This window comes from Patella vulgata, chromosome 7 (genome assembly GCF_932274485.2).
Source record: "Patella vulgata chromosome 7, xgPatVulg1.2, whole genome shotgun sequence".
Lineage (NCBI taxonomy): Eukaryota > Metazoa > Mollusca > Gastropoda > Patellidae > Patella > Patella vulgata.
The window spans coordinates 48566566-48593828 of NC_065885.2; the positions used below are offsets into that span (position 1 = coordinate 48566566).

General features: G+C 33.2%; 1 protein-coding gene across 1 annotated transcript; it reads left to right on the forward strand.

The window, feature by feature from the left end:
- On the forward strand, positions 1-26896 carry LOC126827950 (synapsin; the record flags this gene model as incomplete). Its single annotated transcript, XM_050557532.2, has 12 exons — positions 1-299; positions 3365-3422; positions 5908-5999; positions 6661-6811; positions 7003-7092; positions 15709-15771; positions 18155-18297; positions 19526-19600; positions 20530-20632; positions 21268-21383; positions 21920-22048; positions 22283-26896. Coding segments are annotated over 12 exons (1467 nt in total), but the record flags the coding sequence as incomplete, so codon positions are not given.
- Positions 26897-27263: the final 367 nt, after the last annotated feature.

The following is a 27263-nucleotide window of genomic DNA, read 5'->3' on the forward strand; positions in this document are numbered from 1 at the left end:
CAGTGTTACTCTCCAATTGCCAAAATTTCCTTCTCAAACTTTAAAGATAACTTCTCCTCAGGAGTCAATTTCCTGAGGAGAAGGTTCAGTTCTGGTGACCTTCAGGGAGAACTACGAGATGAGGATATTCTTAGTTCTATTCCGTTAAAGAAAGGACCTTCCCCAAGTGCTCCCAGCTCGCCTTCAAAGACCCCTACTCCAGCCAATTTGGCCCGAGGTTTTTTCTCTGCAGGAAAACCAGCATACAATAAAGATAGATGCAAAATATTATTAGTTGTTGATGATCATCACACAGATTGGTAAGTTCTATTTGAAGTATGTTATATTGATGCTGACAGATATTTTATTTATTATATGTTAGACAAACTACCATAATTACTGTCAGATTGTGGTAGATGGTTGAGGCAGGGGTGTAGAGGGTGAGGTGCCAAAATGGGGTTCTAAAGGCTTTTAAACTAATGAATATATATTTGCTGTTCAGGCTAATAATCACCCCCTTCTTCCTGCTCACATTGGGAACCAAGGGAATAATCACAGCTCGATCTGTCTCAACTGTCTTATTTTGAACTTATTTGTCGATATTCTGGTTTATTAGGCCTACATCATTTAAAGTTATAGTATTGCCTCGACAGTTGTGATTCTAAATATATAACCATCAATTGAAAACTATATTTAAACTACTTTAAACAACGTATTTGTTACCAAAGTATTATATCTTTTGAGATACTAAATGGTAATTTTTTTTTGACAATTTTACCTAGCCACCATTATGTTGTAATCTTACAAATTGATGAATAGATGTGTGCTAGGCAACAGCTCAGTCAGTGGTTGGCTCTCTGCAATAATTTTCCTTCTTTAATTTATTCCTGTTTATTACAAATATCATACCAAAGATAAAAATGGGTTTTCCAAGTCAAACATGTATATTGTGGCAACATATCTTTATTAAGACAAACATTTTATTGTACATGAATGCAGTAATGTTGAGTAAGCCAGTTTTAAGTGAGAAATATGTAGAATATAGTGTTTGCGTATTGATTTAGTTGTCGTACATTCATCAATGTAGGTAGTCCGTGAAACAGTGAAATTGAATTAAGGAAAGCTTGTGATATAGTTATTACAGGAGAAAGATATCTCAAGAGAGGAATTAATCTTTTGATCATATCATCTGTAACTGGCGTTATTTATTAAAACTAAATTCCCACTGCAAGTAGGAAGAATTTTGTCTATAATAAAATATACTGTTATATGGAGAGACTGTAAATGGACGCTACATGATAATTACAATAAATATCTGCTAATCTTGATGTACGAGTCAGATCATGTATCAACACTCATTCGTTTGATTTGGCATTCTGGGCATTTACAAGACACTGGATTCCAGTGGTTGAAACCATGAAATAATTATTGGAAATAATTAAAATTTGATAGACTTCTGCCTAACACTAATATAAACATATTATGTTCTTGTAATAGATGATAACTTTAACTATGCATATTATCGGAAATTGCTTATGCTTCTTTGTCAAAAATGGATGATAAATACTTTACCTCCTAACATCCACAAGATTTTTAAAATGATCAAAGGTCATAACTCTGAAATTAATTATTGGACATCATTGAATTGAAAATCAATAAATATTAAACATTGTGTATAAATATCAAGTCAACCAGACAGTAGTGACAACAGTAGAAAAAAACATTTATTAGATAAATGACAAAGTTGATTCTTTTGTCAAAATAAAAATAATCATAATGGATTATGAGAACATAAGTTACTACCAATATAATATTGAAAAAGGCTGTATTATGGTGAAACATGTCCATGATATAACAATGAACATAATGTAGAGAAATTGCCCAAATAGCTTGTCGGAAAGTTTCAGCTCAAAATATAGAGCGTTTTGGAAATCATCGCTAGAGGTTACTTCACTTACTTAAGGAATTCTTCAATGATATGAGTGACCTGTTTTCATGATGATCACTTATCACTATAATTTAGGCAAGTACCTTAGGTAGCGTGGACAAATTGTATGATTTCTGAGAAAAATTACCACAGAGCTTCACACAGTATTGGATTTACTAAAATATATCTGGGATGGTGTTTTTAAGAATTGAGCTGGTGACCTTATGTCTCCAGATCCAAACCACAGATCCTGTTGCATGTAGTGATATGTGTTGTGCATGAGATAGGGTATGCTTAATATTCTAGAACACAGATTCTACAGGAATTACCTTTGGTCTTTGTAAATTCCTCTGTACAAGACACAGGAGTGGTAAATTAAACAAATTTATAGAAGTTAGAATGAAGCCAATTATATAATCTGTAGAAATATTTGTTATATTGATCTTTGTATCAGTTCTTTACCCTATTATACATACTAGTCCAGTAAAAATGCTGTAACAATGAACATTTCAATCACTCTGTCCATTTATTGATGACTAGCTAGCTGCTGCACATTTGTTTATAGATCCAATCTGTCATTTGCCTGTTGGAAAATTTCATTATTTCGGGTAAAAAAGATCGATACATGACGGTAGTTGTGTAAATAAATCCCTGGGGAAATAAAATACAAATCTTGTCAGTCCTTTGCTATAATCATTCAATGAACTAGAAATTCTAACAACTGGAAGCAGTTATATAGCCTTGATAGTCCGGTATTTCATCATTTTTATAAAGTGTTTGGTATTTGACATTGTGGTGCCACTATGTTACTGGCAAGTGTTGTGCTCCATATATTATAATGTTGGTTCAATAAATTAACCTTGACGGGTTTATCATTCCATACTTCCATACCATACACATTCTCTAATAGGCTATATATTATATTCCAACAAATATCAAACACACTCAACCTAGTCATCCTTTAGAGGCATTTAGTAACTGGATAGAGCAATGAACTAAAACACATACTTATACAAGAAAAGCAGTCTCTTAATGTCTTTATTGTTGAAAATATTGAGAGAATGCTCTTCGAAATGTCGCCCAAATAAATTAGGTAATTGTTCTTCCATAGGTATATTGGTTATTACTCTACCTAGTGCTTTGTTTCACTGAGACGTGCAAGATTTCCAAATGAGAGGGAGGGGAACCACAAAATTATGCAATTTCTGAAATTGATATTAAAAAAAAGGGGATGTGGCACAGTCACAGCGCATCAAAATGTTCTTAATTTGGTTGATCAAGTCAGTCATTGGTCATGTCAATCCCCAATTGCCCAACTGATACATACAACTACCACCAATAATAACATTCAAACTATTAATAGGTTATATAATAGCCACTAATCAGACATGTAAATGTCCTCTCTTATATTCCACATCTGTGTGACATTAGAATTAAGTTAACCTTTCGATTTTCCAGGTCAAAGTATTTTAGAGGCAAGAAAATATTTGGAGATTGGGATGTTAGAATTGAACAGGTATTTTATTTTCCTTTCTATTGGATTTATATTTAAACTCCGATGGATAAAACCCATGAAAACAGTGGGTCACTGTAGTACTTTGCTATTTGTGATTACTTATGTGAAGATCCAAGATTAGATCATCACTGTGATTTTAATTATTTTTGACCAACATAGTAAACTCATTTGTTGCATCTGTGCTCCCCAATGCACCCCAACCTATGCCAATGTTCTGCATTAATTTTCAATTGATGTAGGGAATTCAATTTAAACAGTATGGTATTAAGACATTTTTGAACTTATTAAGAAAAAAATATGAGATTTTGGTAAGCATGGTTTCTACTGAATTACAATATTTAAAATGTCTAAGCAAGGACATTCCCTCATGTGACACAAACTCTAGCTACGCCACTCACTGTATCCGACACCTACCTGAAACCAACTCAATACCAACTGAACTCTTTCACGATTTTTAGTCTCATTGTCCATTAGTCCATTGTGCAATCCTTTATGTCAAATTGCATTCCTAACCGCTTTGATGTTAAGTATAAAAGAAAATATTTATAAGTGATTTTGTTTTCACATGTCAAATATGAAATTTTCATGTGGATGTATATTGTCGTCGCCCCTGTCCGGACGTCCGTTCAGATTTTGTTTGTGGACACTCCACAGGTCACAATTTTTATCCGATCTCGAAGCTTGAAATATAGTTTTATATCCCAAATTTCTTGGTTCCTTTCGATATTGGCGTGTATCATGGATTATGACCCCTGATTGTACCAAAAAACATGTCTTTAGCTTGTGGACACTCTAGAGGTCATAATGTTTATCCAATTTTGATGATACTTTAAACGGATGTTTATAACCCATAGATCTTGGTTCCTTTCTATATTGGCGCAAAACGGATCGTAACTTCCTGGATTATGATCCATGAATGTATTTAAGCTTGTGGATTCTCTAGAGGTCACAATTTTTATTATACGCCCACACTGAAATGTGGTCATATATTGTCGTCACCACCGTTCGTCATTCCGGCATCCACAATTGCTTCTGGACGCTCTAGAGGCTAAATTTAATATCCGATTGACTTTAAATTTATACATAGTGTTTAAGGTCATAAGACGAAGAAGCCTACTGATTTTCAACAATTTCAGAAAATTAATGCCTGAGTGATGGCCCTTGATCACTCTAAAAAATCTTGTGGACACTCTGGAGGCTAAAGTTAATATGGGCCTTGATCCCTTTGAGGGCATTGGCCTGGAGGTCGGGTGTTCGATCCCACCAGGGGGGTTGGATGGCCGAATGGTTAGCACGTGCGCGCTGTATCATAAGGCTTGTCATTGAGTCAACTGGCGGGGTTTTGATTCCCCTGTTGTACGTGACAAGGAGTAGGGTCGCCTGTCCAACCTCGTGGGTTTTCTCCGATTCCTCCGTTTTCCTCCCACTGCTAAAGACCCCTACGCGCAAACGAATTATTGAAATAAAATCGAACCATGTGTTAGTCCCAAATGACATAGTTTGTGTCGAGTGGACGTTAAACCCCATTTCTCTCTCTCTCTCTGATCACTTTGAAAAATCTTCTGGATGCTCTAGAGGCCAAAGTTACAATCTGATAGACATTAAAAGATATTAAATTTATACACATTGTTTACGGTCATGAGACGAAGAGGCCTATTGATTTTCAATGATTTCCAATGATGATATCTGATTACTTCCAGAGTCATGGCCCTTAAGACGAAGAAGCCTATTGGCTTCTGATAATTACTGCCAGAGTTATGGACCTTGATTATTTGAGAAATCTTGTGGATGTGCTAGAGGCTAAAGTTAATATAATCTAATGATTTCTGATAATTATTTAATGGGTTGTAACTTGTTATTAGATTTTAGTCTGTTGTAAATGTTTTCGTTACTGACAAAAGAAAAAATATGTGACAACCCTTGTTGACAGCTCAGACAACTTAGCTGCTGTGAACGTATGTTTCATTGCCTGGCAACCTATCTTTAATCCATTTTGACGAAACTTGAAATATAGGTTTACATCCCAAAGATCTTGGTTCCTTTCAGTATTGTCATGTATCGGACAGTAACTTCATGTTTTTAGCTTGTTCTTTGTCCATCTCTTTCAAAATGTTGTGTATCTTGCATGGCAACTGCTTGTTTCTTTCTAATTCGGATCAATAATGGATTTTTGGAAATTACCTAAAAATACACAGGAGATAGCAAAATATTGCATGTTATGATTCAGGATTGAAAAAAAAACTAGTCATAAACACTGCCCACTCTCAGACATCAAGATTACTACCTACTGAGTGGACAATTTTCTCTGGATTCACAAATTACTAGTAGCACCAGTCGCCTTTCGACAATAGTAGATCTGTAAACAATGTCAAGATAGGAGAAAACTCCTCATAAAATACATAACTCAGGAAATCCCCCACATTATACTTTCAAAAATGTGCAAAGCGACTTATATAGAGAGATTCCATGGTATGTTTATTTTCAGGCTGAATTTAATGAGATAAACCTAGCTGCCTATACAGATTCAGGAACAATGGTTGATATACAAGTTAATAGGAATGGTACTAGAGTAGTTCGGTATGATTCATATATTTATATCAAACAGACTTATTTTTAAAAATTTCCAAATTCACTCCCTCCATATTACAAACAGTGGTGTAAATGTTTTTCAATTTCTTTTTATCTGATTGGTTTGAATTAATTTTGTGCCTATAAAAATGCAATACATTATAAACTGTTCAAACCCTCCTTGTAATTAAAGGAATACAGAGGGGCTGGGGGAACGTCCGAGGTGGCTTTAATTGGCCCAAGAAGCATTTCACATAAAAGTAGCCTCTGCCTGTTTCCCAATCTCTAATAAGGAAATTTCCTGAGTAAAGCTATTGTTTAAAAACCTTTGATATCCTCACATATAACATCATTTACATGGGATTCCCCAAACTTTTCAGCAATTTTTTTGTGCACATGGAAATACAAAACGTGTGCATGGAAATTGGACCTAATAGGGAAACTTTTATAAAAATTAAACAGAAAATTGGGCAACTGTTATAATCTTATAATGAGATTCATGGTTGATTAGGTATGGTAATAAAAACACATCCTACAAAATATAAATGTATTTTGCAAAATACTTGATTTACATAGCTGTCTCAAGGATTTATATGATGATGCCTCAAGTAGAAAATGTTCATAATGCTGAACTGAAGGACAACACTTCATTTATCTTCTGTTTTTTCAGGTCTTTTAAACCAGATTTTCTTTTAATACGACAGCATGTAAAAGATGCCCACGAGGATTGGAAAAATCTACTTTTAGGCTTTAAATATGGTGGAGTTCCGTGTATTAATTCTGTGAATGCTATGTATAATTTTTTAGACAAACCATGGGTGGTAAGTAGAAGGATTATCAATATAGTTGACTTTAAAGCAATTTCAAACAAAAATTATGTCTAAAACTGGTGGCAAATGTTAATTTGATTTGAAATCTGTCCAACAAAGATTCACGGTCTAATTATTTGGAATATACAGAAGGTCGAAGGTATTGAATATAAAATGCCCTTTTGAATATCTGTATTTTACAGTTTTCACATCTTATACAAATTCAACAAAAAGTGGGAGCAACAAATTTCCCACTGATAGAGCAGGCGTATTATCCCAACCACAAGGAAATGGTGAGTAATCTATGGGTGAGTTTCAGCCTTCTCTTTTTCTTGTAACCAAGGTTACCTCATCTCTACAGAAATCCAGTCAAGTTTAATATTTTATTCACTTTTTCTTAGTTTTGCACTAACACCTAGTTACTATATGGAACACAATGAAAATGTTGATTAGCTTTATTCAGTGAATAGGAGGGTTGGGTGGTCAATTAATGGTCTAAGATATGTGCTTTAGGTCATAAGGGCTGTCATTAAGTTAAGTGACATGGTTTCAATCCCAGTCTTGTACATGACAATGAGTAGGGTCAGCTGTTCAATCTTGTGGGTTGTCACTGGGTCACCCAGTTTTCTCCCACTGCTAAAGCTCTCTATGTAAGTGCAAGCGATTTATTGAAATAAAATCGTACAATATGTTAGTCCTGAAATGACTCAGTTTGTGTTGAGTCAACATTAAACTTCCTGCTTTGTTCATCAAAAAAACTTTCATAATTAGCTATCAAATTCCAAATGAAGATAAGCGGAGGGATGTTGAAGAGGGATGTTGAAAAGGGTCCCATCTGTCCCTCTGGGTTTTGTGTCCAAAGCATATCTCATGAACCACTAAAGATATCTTTAACAACATCTGTACACACCTCAATCTATTATAGTAGTCATACCTATTCCTAATTAGAAAACTTGCAGTTGAACACGTCTTTTGTTTACAGTAAATAGAACAAAATCTCATTTAGTTTTTATCAAACAATTATTATTATGTAACTTTATTCAAAGCTTATACTTATGATAGGGTTTTATACACGATATAGTCTTATACATGATAGTCTTATACATGATATAGCATCTTATACACGATATAGCATCTTATACACGATATAGTCTTATACATGATATAGTCTTATACACAATAATACACAATATAGTCTTATACACAAGTCTTACACATGATAGTCTTATACATGATATAGTCATATACGCGATATAGCATCTTATACATGATAGTCTTATACATGATATATTTTTATACACGATATACCACCTTATACATGATAGTCTTATCCACGATATGGTATCTTATATACAATATGGTATTTTACACACAATATGGTATCTTATATAAAATAATATCTTATAAGTGATGGTTTTATATTGTCGATGGGAAGTCATAAAGTCATATCTGGCATATTTTACGAAATTTGCTTTTATACTTCTTCATAATCTAGTGGTCACATTTCTAAGTCAATGAAAAGGGGTTTTATAGTTTGTTTAAAAATCTTTTATTCGGAGTGCTCCAAAAAATCTAACTGTTAAGAGTGAAAATGTATTTCCTTGAAAAAATCAACTGGGACTTTACAAGCAAACCTAAGTAGCCAATATAGCTACCAGTAGTTACATATTTGATGAAATTATTGTTGTGCCTCTACTGAGAAATTCAAGCAGTTGATGGCGAAATCTGTTTCTGAGATACCCCGTAATTACTAACTTTCAGTCCTGGCTGTTTAGTATGGGGCGCCGTTTGTAAAATAATTATTTAATTTTTTTATAGCAAAAAACATTAGATTTAACGCCGAATATATATATACTATTCAAAAAAAGTAGGGGATATTTGATTTTTAAGTGTTATTAAAGTCACCTAATGAAACTGACGAAGAAACAAATGACAAAATGAAATGAAGTTCACATTCATCGATTTATTCCAAATGATCGTTAGACTAAGTAAGGCACAGACTGACCATTATAAGGGTAAAATGATACCCGGGGTCAAACAGCAAAGTTACCACAGCATCACAACCAAGTCAGTAACGGGTAAATCCTCCTCTGTTTGCCAAACAAGCATTGATCCGACGTGGCATACTCCTAATGAGACGTCTAAGGTCATTTTGGTCCAGATTGTCCCATTCCTGTTGCAACGCAGCAGCAAGTTCTTGGACATTGGCAGGACGTTGTTGATGTTGACGTAACCTCTGTCCAAGCATGTCCCAGACATGCTCGATGGGGGAGAGGTCGGGACTCAGTGCTGGCCAAGGTAATGTGGTGATGTTCTGTTGTTGGAGGTAACCTGTAACGATCCTGGCCCTGTGACATCTTGCGTTGTCATCCTGGAAGATGAAACGGCGGCCATGATGTCGTGCGAACGGCACAACATGGACTGCCAAGATGTTGTCCCGGTAGTACTGGCCTGTAACACGCCCTACAACAACATGTAAAGCCGTTCTTCCAGCAACCGTGATGCCTCCCCACACCATAACAGAACCACCCCCAAATCGATCATGTCTGATGACGTTAACGTCTTAGAAGCGCTTGTTTCGACGACGCCACACCCTCCTACGTCTGTCCAAAAAATCAACAGTGAACCTTGACTCATCTGAAAACATCACATTGCTCCAGCGTCGATTATCCCAGTGTTGACGATCCCTACACCAACGACGTCTTGACTGAATGTGATGATCTCTCAAACAAGGGATCACGCGAGGACGTCGGGCGCGAAGGTGACCCCTATGCAGTCGATTCCGAATCGTCTGGCCACTCACTCTCACACCAGTGTCTGTTTGAAGACGAGCGCTGATCTGATTTGCTGTGATGACACGATTTCTCAAGGCCAAGGTACGGATAAATCGATCCTGGGCTTGAGTTGTCGCCCTTGGTCGACCTGAGCGTGGTCTGTCCTGTACAGATTGTGTATCACGGTATCTGGACCATAGCCTGCTTATAACAGACTGAGAAACATTCATCGTCCGCGCCACAACCGCCTGTGTTGTGCCGATCTGTAGCATGCCAAGGGCACGTAACCTTTCATTTTGGGTAAGCCGACGCATATCAAAATTTGTTTTCTGGTCACTAAAACAATTAAACTGATGTTTCCACCCTGGAATTCAATGCCACAATGACTGTAACATTCAAAGTCAGAGTCGTGCAAATCTTGGGTTGGACCCCCATGATGATCCCAAGCATCACCTGCATTCCATGCGGTAGCTATTGGTGCGTTTGGGCGTCACATGTAACTGGAAATGTTTCTTCTGTTAGGTTCTATAGTGACTATAGTCATTTGCATATTTTAGTATTATGCCCCCAAAATCAAATATCCCCTACTTTTTTTGAATAGTATATTTAGATAAATATTAGAACAAAAATGGCATATATGTAAATATCAAAAATATTGTAGCTAAAAGTCGAGTTTTTGGTCTATGAAAAACTTTAAATGTTATATCTTGATTTCACATTGCTTAGTTAAATATATAGCTAAAAGTGCTGTTTTTCGTAGGTATAAATGCTAAATACTAAATATTTAGCTAAATATATAAACATTTAGCTAAATATATAAACATTTAACTAAATATATAAACATTTAACTAAATATATATATTTAGTTAAATATATAAACAGTTAACTAAATATATAAATATCATGCTGAATATATATGTTTAGCTAAATGTATAAATATTTAACTAAATATATATTTATGGTCCCGCCAATATTTCTATTATCGTAAGCGACACAAAAAACTGTGCATAAAAAGATGACGTGTACCCGACACGTCAGCCTTGGCACAATAGGCCTACTAGCAATTAGAAATGGAAGCTGACCACGAACTGCAGTCAATGGAAAGTTGTACACTCCGTCCTACTGTTCTGCTCCTATACTGGGCTAATGAAGACGGGCATACGCCATACAGTGTGCTATGGGGGAAATTTTGTCCAGGCAGCGGCACTATCGCCTACTCTTATATCGAATTCCAACTGCCAAGGGATCTTTTATGTGCATTCCAATGTTTCCACGGGACCTCGGTTTTTCGTCTCATCCAAAAGACTAGACGGCTGTCCTTGTCAGGCCCTCCGTCCTGCATCACTGACAAGGGGAAACCACGTCGGAAAATCGGGATGAACTTTCTCGGCCAATGCAGGGATCGAACACCCGACCTCCAGGCTAGCGAGCCAGCACCTTACCCACTTAGCCACCGTGGCTCCCTTACAACAAAAATTATTTTACAAACGGCGTGGTACGGTTGCGCTTTGTAAATTTAACTATATGTTTAGCTAAATATATAATTATTTAGCTAAATATATAATTATTTAGCTAAATATATAAATATTTAGCTAAATATATATCATTTAGCTAAATATATATTATTTAGCTAAATATATATTATTTAGCTAAATATATATTATTTAGCTAAATATATAAATATTTAACTAAATATTTTAACATTTAACTAAATATATATTTAGCTAAATGTTTAAACATTTAACTAAATATTTAGCTAAATATTTATATATCATCAAATCTCTTGTTTTGGTCTTAATATTCAATGCTAAATGTTAAATATGAAAATAGAGACAAATCAAGAAATATTTATATATATTATGTTAAATATTGAGTTTTTGTTGTATTTTTAGTTTAAATATTAAAAGTGAAAAATGTGCACAAAAGTCGAGATTTAACTATATATATAAATTTAAATTAAATCTGGTGTTTTTTGCTATATAAAAAGCTAAATAATTAATTTACAAACGGCGCCCCATAGTTTAGACCAATAAGTTTTGACAGCTTCATGTTATTTAAGTAAATACTATGGAAGGCCAAACAGCTCTTTATTCAGTGTTCTAAATTCTTAGTTCATAGTCCTTAAATTCTTATTTCTTCATTTGTTGTCATATTTCAACTTTTGTATACTGAAGTTAACATTTGTATACTAAAATCAACATTTGTATACTTAACTTAACATTTGTATACTATTGTATACTAAAATTAACATTTGTATACTAAAATCAGACATTTGTCATATCAGATTTGTAAATTGTATCTTTGTATGATTTAACTGTATTTTAATATACAGTGCACTCTGTCACATCCGACATCGTACGGGATCGTTACAATATGTCGGATTACGCAGAGTGTCGGAATACCCAGTTTTCGCAAAACCGGAAATATTGTAACTTCGAAAACCGGAAGTATTATTATAATGTAGCTTCGAACATAAAACTTCGAATCACCAGAATGTTATTCCCTTTAAAAATGATTTCTGTACATTCAAAATTGTATTACATTAATTTTTATTTCATTTAACATGCGTAGGCATTTTGAATAGGTCAAGTCTGTCGTTAATTTATCTTCTTCGCCGTCTTCAGTTGATCGAACTCTTGTCTTTGCTATCACGTGTTCATTGATAATGGCCGTACTCGATTGAACGTTCCGGAATTGAGTTCTCTCAATCCCAAAAATAGTGACTAGGTCAAGTCTGTCGTTAATTTATCGTCTTCGCCGTCTTCAATTGATCCCACTCTTGTCTTTGCTATCACGTGTTCGCTGATAATGGGCGTACTCGATTGTACGTTCCGGAATTGAATTCTAAAAATAGTGACAATTGGGTGAAAATTACATCACAATTCTACTCACTAACCCTCCGTCGTCGGGACTGACAGAACTGTGACAGGACTGAATTCTGCGTCACTCGATTGCAATTCTGTCAATTCGGGACGTTCCGGACTGTGAATCGAGCATCCCCAGGTCGTCGTCACACGGTTCGAAGAGATCCGCAGGGTGACCAAACTTATAGGTTATTCAGGTTCAATCGGCATGCGCATTGAATGTTTCCAACAGGTGCGAGGAATATTTAACGACTGTGAATTCGGGGTAAAAATTCGTGGATATTCTTGAGTATTTGTCACAACTGTCGTAAAAGAGATTAAAATTATCAAAGTAATCAACAAAGACCCACGGTAGCGAGTTTTAATCTCACAGATAATTGATTGGTGATTGCTTGTTAATCTTTTGTGGCTTCACACCCATCCAGTTTTAATCTCACGGATAATTGATCGGTAAGTGTTTGCTTCACACCCACCGATTGAAGGCCGGATTATACGGTGTCGATTCAATGGAAATTGTATGACGGGACGGCTGATTGATGTCGTAATCCGGAACGTACAGAGGTCGAATTACCCAGAGATTTTTTGGCTGAAGTAATAAGGAAATAAATCGGGACATGAAAATGGTGTCGGATGTGACAGAGTGCCGGAGTGATCAGAGGTCGGATGTGACAGAGTGCACTGTAATGGTAACATTTCTTTTAGAAAATAAAAAAATTACATTTACGTTTCATCAAAAACATACAGCGAAAAACAAATCTCGAAAAACAAATTCCCAAATACAAATCTCCAAATATCAGTCTTGCAAAACCAATGTCAAAAAACATTTCTCTTAAATCATCTAACCTGAACATTATGACGACAGAGGATGCTAGTGGTGTTCTTTGATAATATACATTCTTCCTTGTAATTTAAAGCTTATATTATGATAATTATTAAACTCTTTAAATAATTTTAAACAATGTGCTTTTAATTTTGTAAATAATTTCGTAGGGGATATGCATTATACTTAAAACGTTTCTGATAAAAATTTTTTGACTCCGCAGCCACGATGTATGATTGAGTCTTGTACATGATAGAGTCTTATGGAGTCTTTAACATGATAGGGTCTTTAACATAATCAAGTTAAAACATGTGTGATTGTTTGTTTTATGAAAATTTCCATTAAAGCGAGGTAAAGTAAAATGTAATTGTCCCATTTTTATACGACCATATGGGAATGTAGTTGTATCTTGCTGTTGCCTCTATCCATCCGTCCATCGTCATGTGAACACTCTATAATCTACATCTATATTCTGATCGTTTTGAAATTTATATTATGTTGTTTACATTAGTGAGATGAAGAAGCCTATTTGATTTCAACAATTTTCATTAATTTCTTCTTGAGTTATGGTCCTTGTTTCACTTTGTAGAACCTTGTGAACGCTCCATTGACTAAAGTTATCATCCGATCTGTATTAAATTTACACTCTTTATTTAGACTAATAAAACAAAGAACCCCTTGTGTACGCTCTAACAACGAAAGTTATCATCCGATCTGTATTAAATTTATATGCATTATTTAGATTAGTAAAACAAAGAAGCCTATTGAATTTCAGCAATTTCTGTTAAACACTACTATAGTTATGGCCCTTGATTCACTTTGTTGAACATCGTGGACGCTCTAAAGACAGAAGTCATCATTCGATCTGTATAAAATTGATATCAATATCTTGTAAATTCTCCCATTACCCACAAAAGAATAAATATGCATTGACTGCTCGAACAATTTAGCTGCTGTGAGCGTATGTTTCGTTGCCTGGCAACATATCTTTTTAAAATTATAATATATTGAATGTGCATTATATTTGATAAATTTAGTTTTAAGGCAAACGTATGTTGACTTACAACTCAACACTTAAAAACAGATGAAATTATCAAAATGATTCAAAGTTAATATCAACTTTACTTTATTTTGTTTGGTTTAAATTTGTGCTTTCGACTTGAACAGAAAATATTTCTGAAAGCTGGAAAGATAGCTATCCATGGAAAGTAATCATGTCACGTGATAAAACATGCTCACATGATAAAATCAGCTTACATTTTTTCGTTAACATTGACTATGTTTGAATTTTATGACACCAATAGTAAGCAGTTCTTAGAGTTGATTTGTAAGGGAGTCAACAGGTATTATCTGTTAAGTTGAGATTTAAGGTTGACATACATCTGCCTTTAGTGCATGCGAGGTTTGATAAATATACAGTCGCCTAGAGTTAGAAATAAAGCTTTGGATATCACTACATGTATGTAGATAAATCAAACTATAGATATAGATCAGTCTATAGATATTATAGAATTGTTTTTAGATAAAAATCCAAACCCATAATACATGTATCCAGTAGATTTTGTTCAACTAGAAGACGTATAGATAAAATTGTTGTTTTGTGCAATTTTTTGCTTTCAAGGGAGACAATTCAATTTTTGGTGATAGTTTTATCAGTATAAAACTGAATGATAGATTTGTGTTGTTTGGTGAAGTATTATAGGATTATATAATAAACTGGTACATGTATAATAAACTAGACTGGTTTTCTGTAGAGATTCCACTAACCTATGGTCAAGATTAAGTATATTTAAGCATGGCTTAGACATCAATATATGTATGCTAAATACTAAATTTGTATTTAATATTAAATCATTTTTTCTATTTACCTTGTTAGTAGAAAATTTCATAAATTAAAGGAATTAACACCACAGCTCTTATAACCAATGCTGTGAGAATATTGGATAAATTTGGTAATGATTGTAGTAGAGGGGAGGACAGTATTTTCTGTTGGTTGATTTGTATTTATGGAATATAATACATCATTTGTTTTTCAGACTCAAGTTTTTATAATAGTTTAAAAATCTTTTTACTCTTTTACTAATAAACAGTAATATTTTACTTCTTACCAATTTATATATTTATTTAACTTAAAAATATATGTTTCATCTCTGTTATATGTCTTTCAATCCCATGAGATATGTTTTTATATACAACAAAATTCAGTAAATGAAAAAGATATAGCTTTCAAATTATAAAAAATATCTTAACTATATTATCTTGTATTGTTTTGATTATAAAAAATATTGTAACTTTCTTGTTAAACTCAATTAGAACAATTACAGAAAAATATTGTAACTTTCTTGTTAAACCCAAGTTACTCAATTAGAACAAATACAGAAAAATATTGTAACTTTCTTGTTAAATCCAAATTACTCAACACTGGCAACCCAAATTTACTACTTCTTTCAGCTCATCACTCCTAAATTTCCAGTTGTTGTCAAGATTGGTCATGCTCATTCTGGACTAGGAAAGGTAATATTATTTTCTTTACAGCAGTGATTGCTGTTGGATGTAGGAATTAAAGGACATTTAGTCTTACAAAATAGGATTTTTGTGATGTGCCTTGGGTCGCTTGATCACTTGTCAAGAACAATTTTTATTTTATTGAATCAGAACCTAAATTACAGTACACGTGCAATAGGTTTGGGGTAAAAGTTACGAAAACTCACTGATGCCATCTCCACATATATTATAGTTGACAGTTATTATGATATACAATTTTTAAAAAGATGTTGCAAAATAGTTGCAAATCCCATTAACATGAATTTTTGAATATTCGCCTTATTTACAAAGAATCTCACTGAAGGTTTTGGTGTCATATTTAGAAATTCAGTAGTTCACGCTTATGAATAAAAGTCAAAATTGAAAGATTCCTGTTCCCTTGATGCAACCTTTATTTGTTTAAATCCAAATGTTAGACCTACAGATAACAACTGTTGGTTTACCTAGCACCACATGGTGGAATATTGGGAATAAACTAAGACACCATCCTTGTAATGCCAAGGGGGGTTGGATAGCTGAATGGTTAGCGTGCGCGCGCTGTATCATAAAGTCTGTCATTGAGTCGACTGGCGTGGTTTCCAATCCCCGGTTGTACGTGGCAAGGAGTAGGGTCGCCTGTCCAACCTCGTGGGTTTTCTCTGGGTCCTCCGGTTTCCTCCCACTGCTAAAGACCCCTACGCGCAAGCGAATTATGTAAATAAAATTAAACCATATGTTAGTCCCGAAATGACCTAGTTTGTGTCGAGTGGACGTTAAACCCCATTTCTCTCTCTCTCTCTTTGTAATGCCAACAATATTAGCTGTCGGTTCTCCGGCCACAGTGTACAGGTATCAAAATTTTCAGGGAATCGACAGTCAAAAGATTGATCGCCTATTACCTGCATCTGCATGGCCCATGGTGGACGGGCCCCTTGGAATGAAAATGCATTTTTCTCAGAAACCACAAACTAGTAAAGTTCATTTAAATTTTAAAATTCATTAGAAATTGAGTTTAACTTGATTAGATTAAAATAAACAAAACCTTCCCTTTAAGTAAGCTCTCTAATGGCATTTTATTATCATTCTTCTCACAACAACAAAATAGTGATGGAATGTATGTTATTTATTAGATACCGGTATATGACAATATTTTCCTTTCTATTTGAGTCTGCTTGCTTTTATCTAATATGCCCATAAATATTTTGAGCAATGATCTGGGACCAATTGTACTTTTCTTATCTCATATATATATTATTATTATATATATATTTTCCATTGTTACACTTGATCAGGTAAAAATAGATTCAGCTCACAGTTTTCAAGATATAGCAAGTGTTGTAGCAGTAACACAGGGTTATGCCACCACAGAGCCTTTCGTGGAAGGAAAATACGACATTCATGTGCAGAAAATCGGCAATAATTATAAAGCATATTTGTGAGTGCAAAACAGAGCACTCGTATGGATATATTTATTGTACAGTATAGCACTTTTATACTAAAAACATTGTGGCAATTTATATATATTTAACTATCTGTGTTTTACTGATTTTTGTATAGAAACTAGTAATGAATTTAAAACATTTGTTTATATTGATTTGCTGAATACAAGAAAGTTAAAAATCTTTTGACAAAAAAAATCCCTCTATTTCTAACAGATTTTTGTTGAAATAAAAAATAGTTTTGATTTAATTAATTAAACATCTACATAAGATGTATAAAAATTGCCCTTTGTTTCAAAGTAAAGTTTTGTTACATTGTTAAATGTTTCGTGTTTTTTTTCTGAATCATTCATATTTCGATTTTTATTTCATTCTTCAAGATATTATTTCTGTTTTAAATGTGTCATAATTAGAACAATTGTTGGCATTTTTCACTACCCTTTATCTTTGTGCTTCAGTCAACTTTGACCAGTTTCTTCGTAAGGGTCAATAATTATATATTATTTATTGAATGAGTAACTGGCATATATAGACCTACATATATCATGAACTGTAAATATTTAAATGCAAACCTAATCACAAATGATGTTGTCTAAACATGCTGAATCTTGTACATGATAATGCTAGTTTTTAAGTCAATGGAATTATTTTAACCTAGATTCGTATCTTGTGACTACATGATCTTAAAACTATTAATGACATATAAATAAACCAATTTGGAATATTTAGAAATATAATACCGGTAACAGTCCAAGACAGAGTGAATTGGTCATCTATGTTAAACTTGAATTCTGTTTATCAAATCAACTGTGACTACTGTATTTATTTATTTTAGTTTTAAAATGTACTGGAAATAATGTTTTGAAGAATGCTCGTCGCACATCTGCATGTTTTATTGCTTGTTGATGTTTTTTATTTGCCTTTATACCTCACAGGTTAGAATAAACAACCATTATGATTTTCAAGACGTGGCCGGTGTAGTGGCCGTTAGTCGATGCTATTCTACAACTGAACCTTTTATAGAAGCTAAATATGATCTTCAGGTTCAAAAGATTGGTCATGTTTACAAAGCCTTCATGTAAGTTGCCTTCACTTATATTAGACTTTGGCATGACTTTACAAAAAAAATACTATAGGTTATAGGTCCAAAACACTGGACAGATATATAATTTGATCAAGTAATTTAGATATAGTAAATCCGATAATTACACCTATTAATTGAAGATGAAGGCACTTGGAAAGTTTGTTTTGGAAAGATACAATTTGTCTGAATTACTGAATAGTTAAGGCTATCATATTTTTGTTTAATTAAAAAAACCTATATTACATGTTATTTTTGATATTATTTTGAAATAATATCTAGTAACCGGATTGTACAATTTTTAAAATATGATAACCATCTTTGATCATACTAGAAGCTGTTGAACACATGTTTATCTGTTGTATCTTGTGATTACTTTCTTATATGATTTGCTTTATATGTAATTTATATGTGTGTTTTATATTTATATTTTATTAATGTGTTTAATTAATACAAATCTTGTGTAAAGCTTAATTCTTGTAAAGACAGGAGCTGATATTCAGATTGATTGTGTTTTTTGAAAGAATGTAAAATTTAAATCATATTAAAGATGGGTATTTCATACACATTTTTAGAATTTTTGGGATTACCACAGATTAACCTTACTACCAATTATGTAATCATTAGCATTTAGATAATTATATCACATATGTGAATGAAATATAATGAAATGAAATGGGGTTTAACGTCCTACGGTTCTGCTCCGAACTGGGCTAATGAAGATGGGCATGTGCCATACAGTGTGCTATGAGGGAAATTTTGCTCGAACAGTGGCACTACATCCTACTTTTATATCGTATTCCAACTGTCGGTTTTTCGTACCATCCAAACCACTAGACAGTTGTCCTTGTCAGGCCCTCCGTCCGCCATCACTGACAAGGGGGAACCACGCTGGAAAATCTGGATGAACTTTCTCGGCCAATGCAGGGATAGAACACCTGACCTCCAGACTAGCGAGCCAGCGTCTTACCCACTTAGCCACCATGACACCTCCCCCCCCCCGCACACACACACACATATATGTACTACAAGGATTTAGATAATTGTATCCCATAACGCATAATATATGTACTAGAAGGCTTTAGATAATTATATCACATAATATGTGTGCTACAAAGCTTTAGATAATTGTACCACATGTGTGTACTACAAGAATTTAGATAATGCTACCAGTATTTGAAGAAAACAGACCTCTGTGTAAAGAAACTAATTGCTTTATTTACAGGAGAAAATCTATATCTGGTAATTGGAAAGCCAATACAGGTTCAGCTATGTTAGAACAGATAGCAGTCACTGAAAGGTAGGACATCATAATTTATATTGTGTCATATTGTCTTTCTACATGTGTTATCTACATGTTTTATATAACCTATCTGTTTTTAAATGGGCTGTGTTATTTGATTTAGTCGTTTCATCTATAAACTGTGTGGGTAGTGACTGCCTGAAATCAATAATTCTGTAACTTCTGCAAACAAGATTTACACAAAACCTTGACCTTTCTCTTGATCTTAGTTTTAACTTGAACATCTTTAACAAAACTCAAATGTATCTTATAGAAGAAATTATGGTAAGATATATATATGATGTATAGGCCCTACTATGTAAACTAGCTACCAGTAGATATGTGAGCTGCTCCCACAAAACCAGTCTCTTGGTCATTTTTATAAAAATAGAGCTGGCAGCATATTTGAATAGTCCACAGCCTAAGCTTTCCAAAAATGCAATTCATTTTAAATTTGTCGTATCATCTGGAGTTGAGTTCGGCTCATTCACAGCAACATGAAGGCATACAGTTTATGCTTTTGTGCCCGTGGTACAAAAAAAAGTTGTGCGACAAGCGGCTGGTTTCGTGGGTCGGGGCACATGGTCACATATAAACTGTATATCATAGATTTAAACTATGAGTAGATGTATACTATATATCATAGATTTGAACTGTATACCATATATTATAGATTAAACTATATAGGTATCTGTTTACTATATATTATAGATTTAATTTGTAGGTATCAGTATGTTTATATATTATAGATGGTTATCGGTATACTGTATATTAGATATTTAAACTATATGGGTATCAGTATATATTGTTTATATATTATAGATTTAAACTATGGGTATCAGTATATACTGTTTATATATAAGATATTTAAACTATGGGTATCAGTATACTGTTTATATATTATAGATTTAAATTATGGGTATCAGTATACTGTTAATATATTATAGATTTAAATTATGGGTAGATGAATGTTGTCAGTTATTTGGTGGATTAGATATGGTGGCTGTAGAAGCTATACAGGGTAAAGATGGAAAGGAGTACATAATAGAGGTAGGTAAAATATATTTCCCCAGTAATATTCACAGTCGTAACAATTTTAATAAAAAATAAAGGAGCTGAGGAATTCATGCTGTTTAGGGGCTTGACTGGGTTCAAATTCCAATGTGGGCTGAGAATAACCACCAAAACCTAGTTACCACTAGTCTTGATTACTCCAGCCCACCTGTGCTTCTAATATAAAGATTCTGGACATGGTAGCGTCTTGTCTGTGATATCACCTTAGGTGAAGTGGACGTACAACCCCAAAGAAGCAGAAGAAAATACATGGTAGCATCAAATTGGTACACACTGTCAAAGATCATAAAGAGGTTATCTTATGATTGGTTGAGAAGAAAAATCAGCTTCACCCTATATTGGAAATATGTTGTGTGCTGGAAGCGGAGAGAATTTAAGCTGAAGGGATCAAGTCTAGGACTTCTCAGAGGTGGCGAAAACAGGGCTGACAAGAAAAGTCTTGCCTGGTCATTCACAAAGGACGAAATACCTATAGGTCCACCCATGTACACATTGGGTTGCAAGTAAAACAACCCAAGACAGATAGCATTTAAGGAAGAGTAAGTAACCAAAATATTGTATGTATTATAAAAATGAATAAGTTAAAACTAACAGAGTTTATTATAAATTAGGTCAATGGATCATCAATGAACTTATTAGGAGAAACACAAGAAGAAGATCGACGACAAATATCTGAATTAGTTCTACAAAAAATGCAACAACAATGTCGACCAACACCAACTATGAGGTAAGAAGCTGGAATGTTTAGTTTTAAAAAGTAACTGGTAGTTTGCTGTAGAGGGCTCTACTTCCAATAACAAATTATTCTTTAAATAAAATCAGACTGTACTTTTGTTTTATTCGTTTTTTATTACACTGCAGTAAAATCTCATAGCATCTTTTGTTTTGTTAAAGATAGTAGTTAGTTCAGCCCTGGATTAACTATTAAATAAAATATGTGCATACTTGTAGGGAATCAATGGAAAGTTGGGGGAAGGGGGTGGGACACACAGAGTTTTTTTTTAAATATAAATTTATTTCACTGTTTTCATCTAAATGATCTTTTCATTGCTAATTGAAGTCTTAAACAGTTACATGTACATAAGAAAGCAGTATAGGCCAACCAATATAAATAATGGAACACAAAATAAAAATGATACTTACTTTCTTACACTCATGTATTCCACAACTTTTGTCTCATTTTTGTTTTCTGTTTTTGTATTTGATTATAGTTTAGTTTGGGTACGACTTGTGTGTTATATATATTGTATTGATATATTACAGTAGAACAATGAGTTCTGGTGGTGTATCACATCATGCTACCAATGGTAATCAGATGCCAGTTAATCAACCAACACATCCACAACAACAACAACCTCATAATCAACAACATCAGTCTAGGCAGCAAGATGGGTAAGTCCTCATATTGACCATAAACAGCAATCCCAAAGTTAAACACAACTATTCTCAAATGGGGCGTTTTTTTATATTAATGGGTCTCATCTTTTACCCAATTACATTTCTAATCGAAAGCCATCCACATCATTAATTTTGTTTTTGAGGACCAATTATTTAGAATGTAGCCTATGGCAAAATAAACATATGGTTTAATGATTTTTGATTTGATTTTTTTTTGTTTCATTTCAGTCCAAATGCTAACTATGGACCAGGGGGTCGCCAAATGCCACAAGGTGGTCCACCACATCCCCACCACCCTGGCTCTCATGGTGGTGAAGAAGAGGACACCATGCAGAATCTACGCAAGACTTTTGCTGGAATATTTGGAGATATGTGATTATAGAAAAATTAGCTGTAATTACTAAATTATATTACAAGCCCTGGCTAGCTAAAACCTAGATAATATGATATACATTATACTGTATATTTTAGCTAAATGAGTGACTTAATATTGCTCAATAAAGTACTAATATTTATAAGCTAGTGCTCACATTATGTAGATTGTAGAATAAAGTATAGACTTATAGAATTAATGGTTTAGAAGACTGATATGTGCTATTAATAACCATTAATCAAGTATCATTATATAAGATTTATCAACTTATTTCATTCTATTTTAATCAAACATTGTTCAAAAGATGCCATATGTATGTGGTTTGGGTTGTTTGTTTTTTTTAAAAATAGGTACCATACTTAAAGTTTCATTATTTGTTCCTAGTTGTTATTTAGTCCTCTCTTAGGATGTTTTTAAAGTTTTATAATCAAAATATATATAATTTTACATGTTGTAAATATTAGCTCATTACATAAATAGGATAAGCAACTAAAAGAATTGAGAAGGATCAGGAGTGAATTAAGTTTTAGATCAGTAGATGAATTCAGGTTAAGATTAGTAGATGAAGTAGTTTTTAGATTACATTTGATGTACCAATTTCAAATAATAAGACCACTGTTGGCCCCCCAGTCATGGTAGTGTCTGATGGTTCACATCATCAGTAGAACAAGTATGTCATCCAGTGATTACATGGAACTCTATGGCTTCTAGCTCATTTAAATCTCAAATGCTTCAAATCAGTACCATATATTCCATAACAATTTCAGGCAAAAAAGGTGTTGCTATTCTTACCTTGTATTCTCATTCCAATAAACTCTATTTATGCAGTTTCTTTAGTGGCTGTTAGAGCAGAAAATATAACATTTGAAATTCACATACTACTCAATATTACAAATATAAAATGTATGGTAATTATTTGAACAAAGTAATTTTCTTGGCTCAAGATATATGCAAATTTGCTTTTACTTAAAGATACATTATGAGAGATTAGATAGAGCTGGCAGTTCTCACTATAATAGTTAAAAACTAGATAATGTAAAGGGAATTTGCTGAAAATTTCAGTCAAATTGATCATCATTACTAAAGTCGATACGATAAAAAACCAAAAGTCTCGGCTATTCATTTCATGATTAAATCATGAATGAAAGTTGAGCAGCAAATCAGATCCTAATCCAGTAAATATCGCAGGCTAGCGATGACATCGAGAGTTGATTATAGTCTGGATATGTTAATTAATGTCTATTTAATAATTTAGATAATATTTCAGGCCTAAAGAAAAACATGAAATAGGCAGATTTCGCTCTTGCATAGCATTATGTATGTTTAAGCAAACAAATAACCAAATACAAAAAGAACCAAATATAGCATTGGCTGCTATGTGCCAGACACTGGAGTGTTGTGGTACCACATTGTTATTTATTATTGATTATGATGGAAGATGATCCCGGACATTAAATATATGAAATGGTTTGTGTTGTGTGACAAACTTATAAAAATGTCCACTAGATTATAAAAACAACCCAATCCATATATTTTCATATCTAGAGTTATCTTTATTGGTAATTAATATTATCCTCATGGATAAATGAAATACGGTTTAACTACTACTTTTGTGCACCATTGGGACTAATGAAAATAGCTAGATGAAGACCATAAGCTGATGGTTATATATGTGTATTTATAGAAATTATATCTTGTAGGATTGATCTCAACAAGTGAATTTTTATTTTTTGTTGTATAGCAAAACCGTGGGAATAGTCAGTGAATTATTAAAATGATTGTGATGAAAACTAAATTCTAGTCATATAACATTCCTCGGACACATACAGTATATTATCTTGTGTCAATTTTTATCTTCAGTCATTTTTTATAAAGAGTATTATATTGTCTTTTAATTAGTCAATGTAAGCAGTTTCAAAAATAAGGTTCCATTTACGTTAGGTTTACGTTTTTCATAATTTTACAAAAAAGAACAACAAAACAATCTGATAAAATCTTTAATGGTATTGGATGCATCCATTATAACACTGCCAGTGACATAACCTCGAGAGATGGTCCAAAACTTAATCTGCCTCTTTCGACTGGGCACTTCTTCACCTTACTGTGATTGTGCTACTGAATACTGCTGAATTGCTACCTGATGTTAGTTCATTCTACTTCTATTAACAATGGTTTTAATCTAACAATAAATTTATTTTATATGGCTTAGATTATTATTGTCACATCTATCTGTGTGGTGTATGAGGTAGGTTGTTAATTTTTTTCATGTTTATGTCATGTTTCTGTGTAATATGAATCATTATTTAATGTACTATGTACAGTTAGTTTTTATTATTATTTTTTATATTATTTAATATTAAAAACATATCATTCCATTTTTATTTTAATGTATTGTTTGTTAACTCTTGAAATTCCATTTGTACCCAAAATAAGTTTACATTATGCCTATATGTAAAACTGTTATTATTTAATGATTTAATTATATATAGTCCTACTTCATTATGTATAATTCATTAATCATTAGTTTCACGAATTTGTTTATTATTTAATCAAGAACAAATTTGAAGTTAGTTTGACTATGAAGTGTGTACCTATAATATAGTGTGTTGTAAAAACTGTGATCTGTTCAAATTCGTTAAGTTTCTGTTGAAGTTCATTAAATTGAAAGTTAATACAGAAATTAAAGATTACATTATCCAAGATTTATAGAAGATTTGATCATTTGGGTGATTAAATGAACAGTAAGCCTAAAAGTTGTGATCTTAGGTAAAATCCAATTAACCATATGAGAAGAGAGGTTCTAATATTTCACAGATACAATAATAATTTATATACCTTTGGTTAGTATAACAATATCTTTAAATCAATAATAATAATAATTGATGTCCAGCTTTCTGTCCAAAGGAAGGATGTAAGCTGGAGCATCAACGAAGGCAAAAACGTTGACTAGCTGTCCAAATAATGATGTAATATGTTGATCTAGGCTTGTTTTTAGTATTGGGTATACTTTCTCTGCAGACCATATTGTTCAGGTCTGCTCCAAATATCGAGAGAGAATAAAATCTACCCTCTCTCAAATTGTATAGATTAAAAACTGGTAGTATCCTTTGGGCAAATATTAGGCGAGTGAATAAGCTATAAGTCAATGTATTTTAGCCAATTCAGCAAATGACACCAGTGTCAATTTGCAATAAAACTTAAATTATGGGGTTTAGCAAGATTACCAAGAAGACACTTCTCATAACCAAATATATAGGTGGCACAAGCTCCTTCTTATGGCTGTTTACAAAAATGCAGGTACGGGTTTTCTGTATAGTGACTATATAATCGCCCCCCAATAATGTTTTTACTCTTAAAAGAAGAAGCTCATTCACTTAAGATATATTCCACTAAAACTAGTACTGTTACTTTCAGTTTGACACAGAGTATTACCGAAGTCTACCCAACCAATACTAACCTGTGCGTATATTTGAATGAATTGGCCAACGAAAACGGACCAAATAACATGTAAATATATTGATAAATTGGCACATCTTCACCTGTGACTGTAATTACCAATTAGTTCTTAAAATAATAGTTTCCAGAATATAACTAGATGATGTTGTTGTACCGTGATACACTGAGCTACAGAGCTAAAGGTGCATATATTTATGTTTAATTTATATAATGTACATATTCTATCATAAATAATCTATAACTTATACGTTTTGTTAATGTTTTTATAGTATACTGTACTACACTTGGTTGTGCTTAAGTTTTATTGTTTTTTGTGATATATTTGTTATGTATTAAGACGATGGTCAAGAACACATAGTTTTAAATTAAGATCTACTCTGTTTTTCGGCGGTTTACTCCACTTTATATGTAATCTATAAGAAGGGCAATCCGAAAAGAACAAATAAGTTTAATTAGATGGACCACCTGAAGGTCTATTATGACAAACCTCAAAATGTTGTCCAACTCAGACATGTAATTTTATTTACATTATTATCAAGCCAAATTTATTCCAAATACTCATTTTGTCGTAGGATTAAATACTAAAAGGTGTTAATCAAACTATAATAGGTTTTTGTTTGGGGATGCTCACTGCCCATAGCCGTAACTCTGGACCTAAAAAATGGAGTATTGAAATGAAATGAAATGGGGTTTAACGTCCTACTAAGAAATGGGAGTAATGGCTAGGTTTAAAAATATTATATGCGAAGATAGCTATAGACTATTACAAGCGTTTTGTCTAATTAAACGGTATTATTAAACCAACATTTTCAATACTTTGAATTTTAACCGAATGTTAATCAATAATTATAAAAATATTTCTCATTGTTTGTTTTTTTTACGTCTAAAATGTTATGCAAGAATTCTACTGTATTATGTCGGTATTAAACCACACCTAAAAATTAATATGTAAAAGCTTTTTAACTGTTGATAATAGCATTAGAAAACAAATCAATAAAAGCTGAGTTTTTTTCTTTCTTTCATTGTTTTAATTTGTTAATATCTCGTTTTTATTCTCCCACCCCTTGTCAGTGGTGCAAGGCGGAGGGCCTAGCAAAGGACAATGTAGAGTCCTTCGGATGGATCGAAACACCAAGGTACCTGTGCACGTAAAAGAACCCTTGAGAGTTGGAATTCGGGCAAAATTGCCCTCATAGCATAGTGCATGGCGTATGCCTGTCTTCATTAGCCTAATCAGTATGTTGAGTATATAGCTCCATTTTGGAAAAAGAAGAAACGATTTCATAATCTCGTGACCATTTTGTCGCCTAAAAGTGAAGTAGCTGAGCGAACAACCTGAACCATAACATATTTTCGCTTCACGTGCAATACTAGTAATAT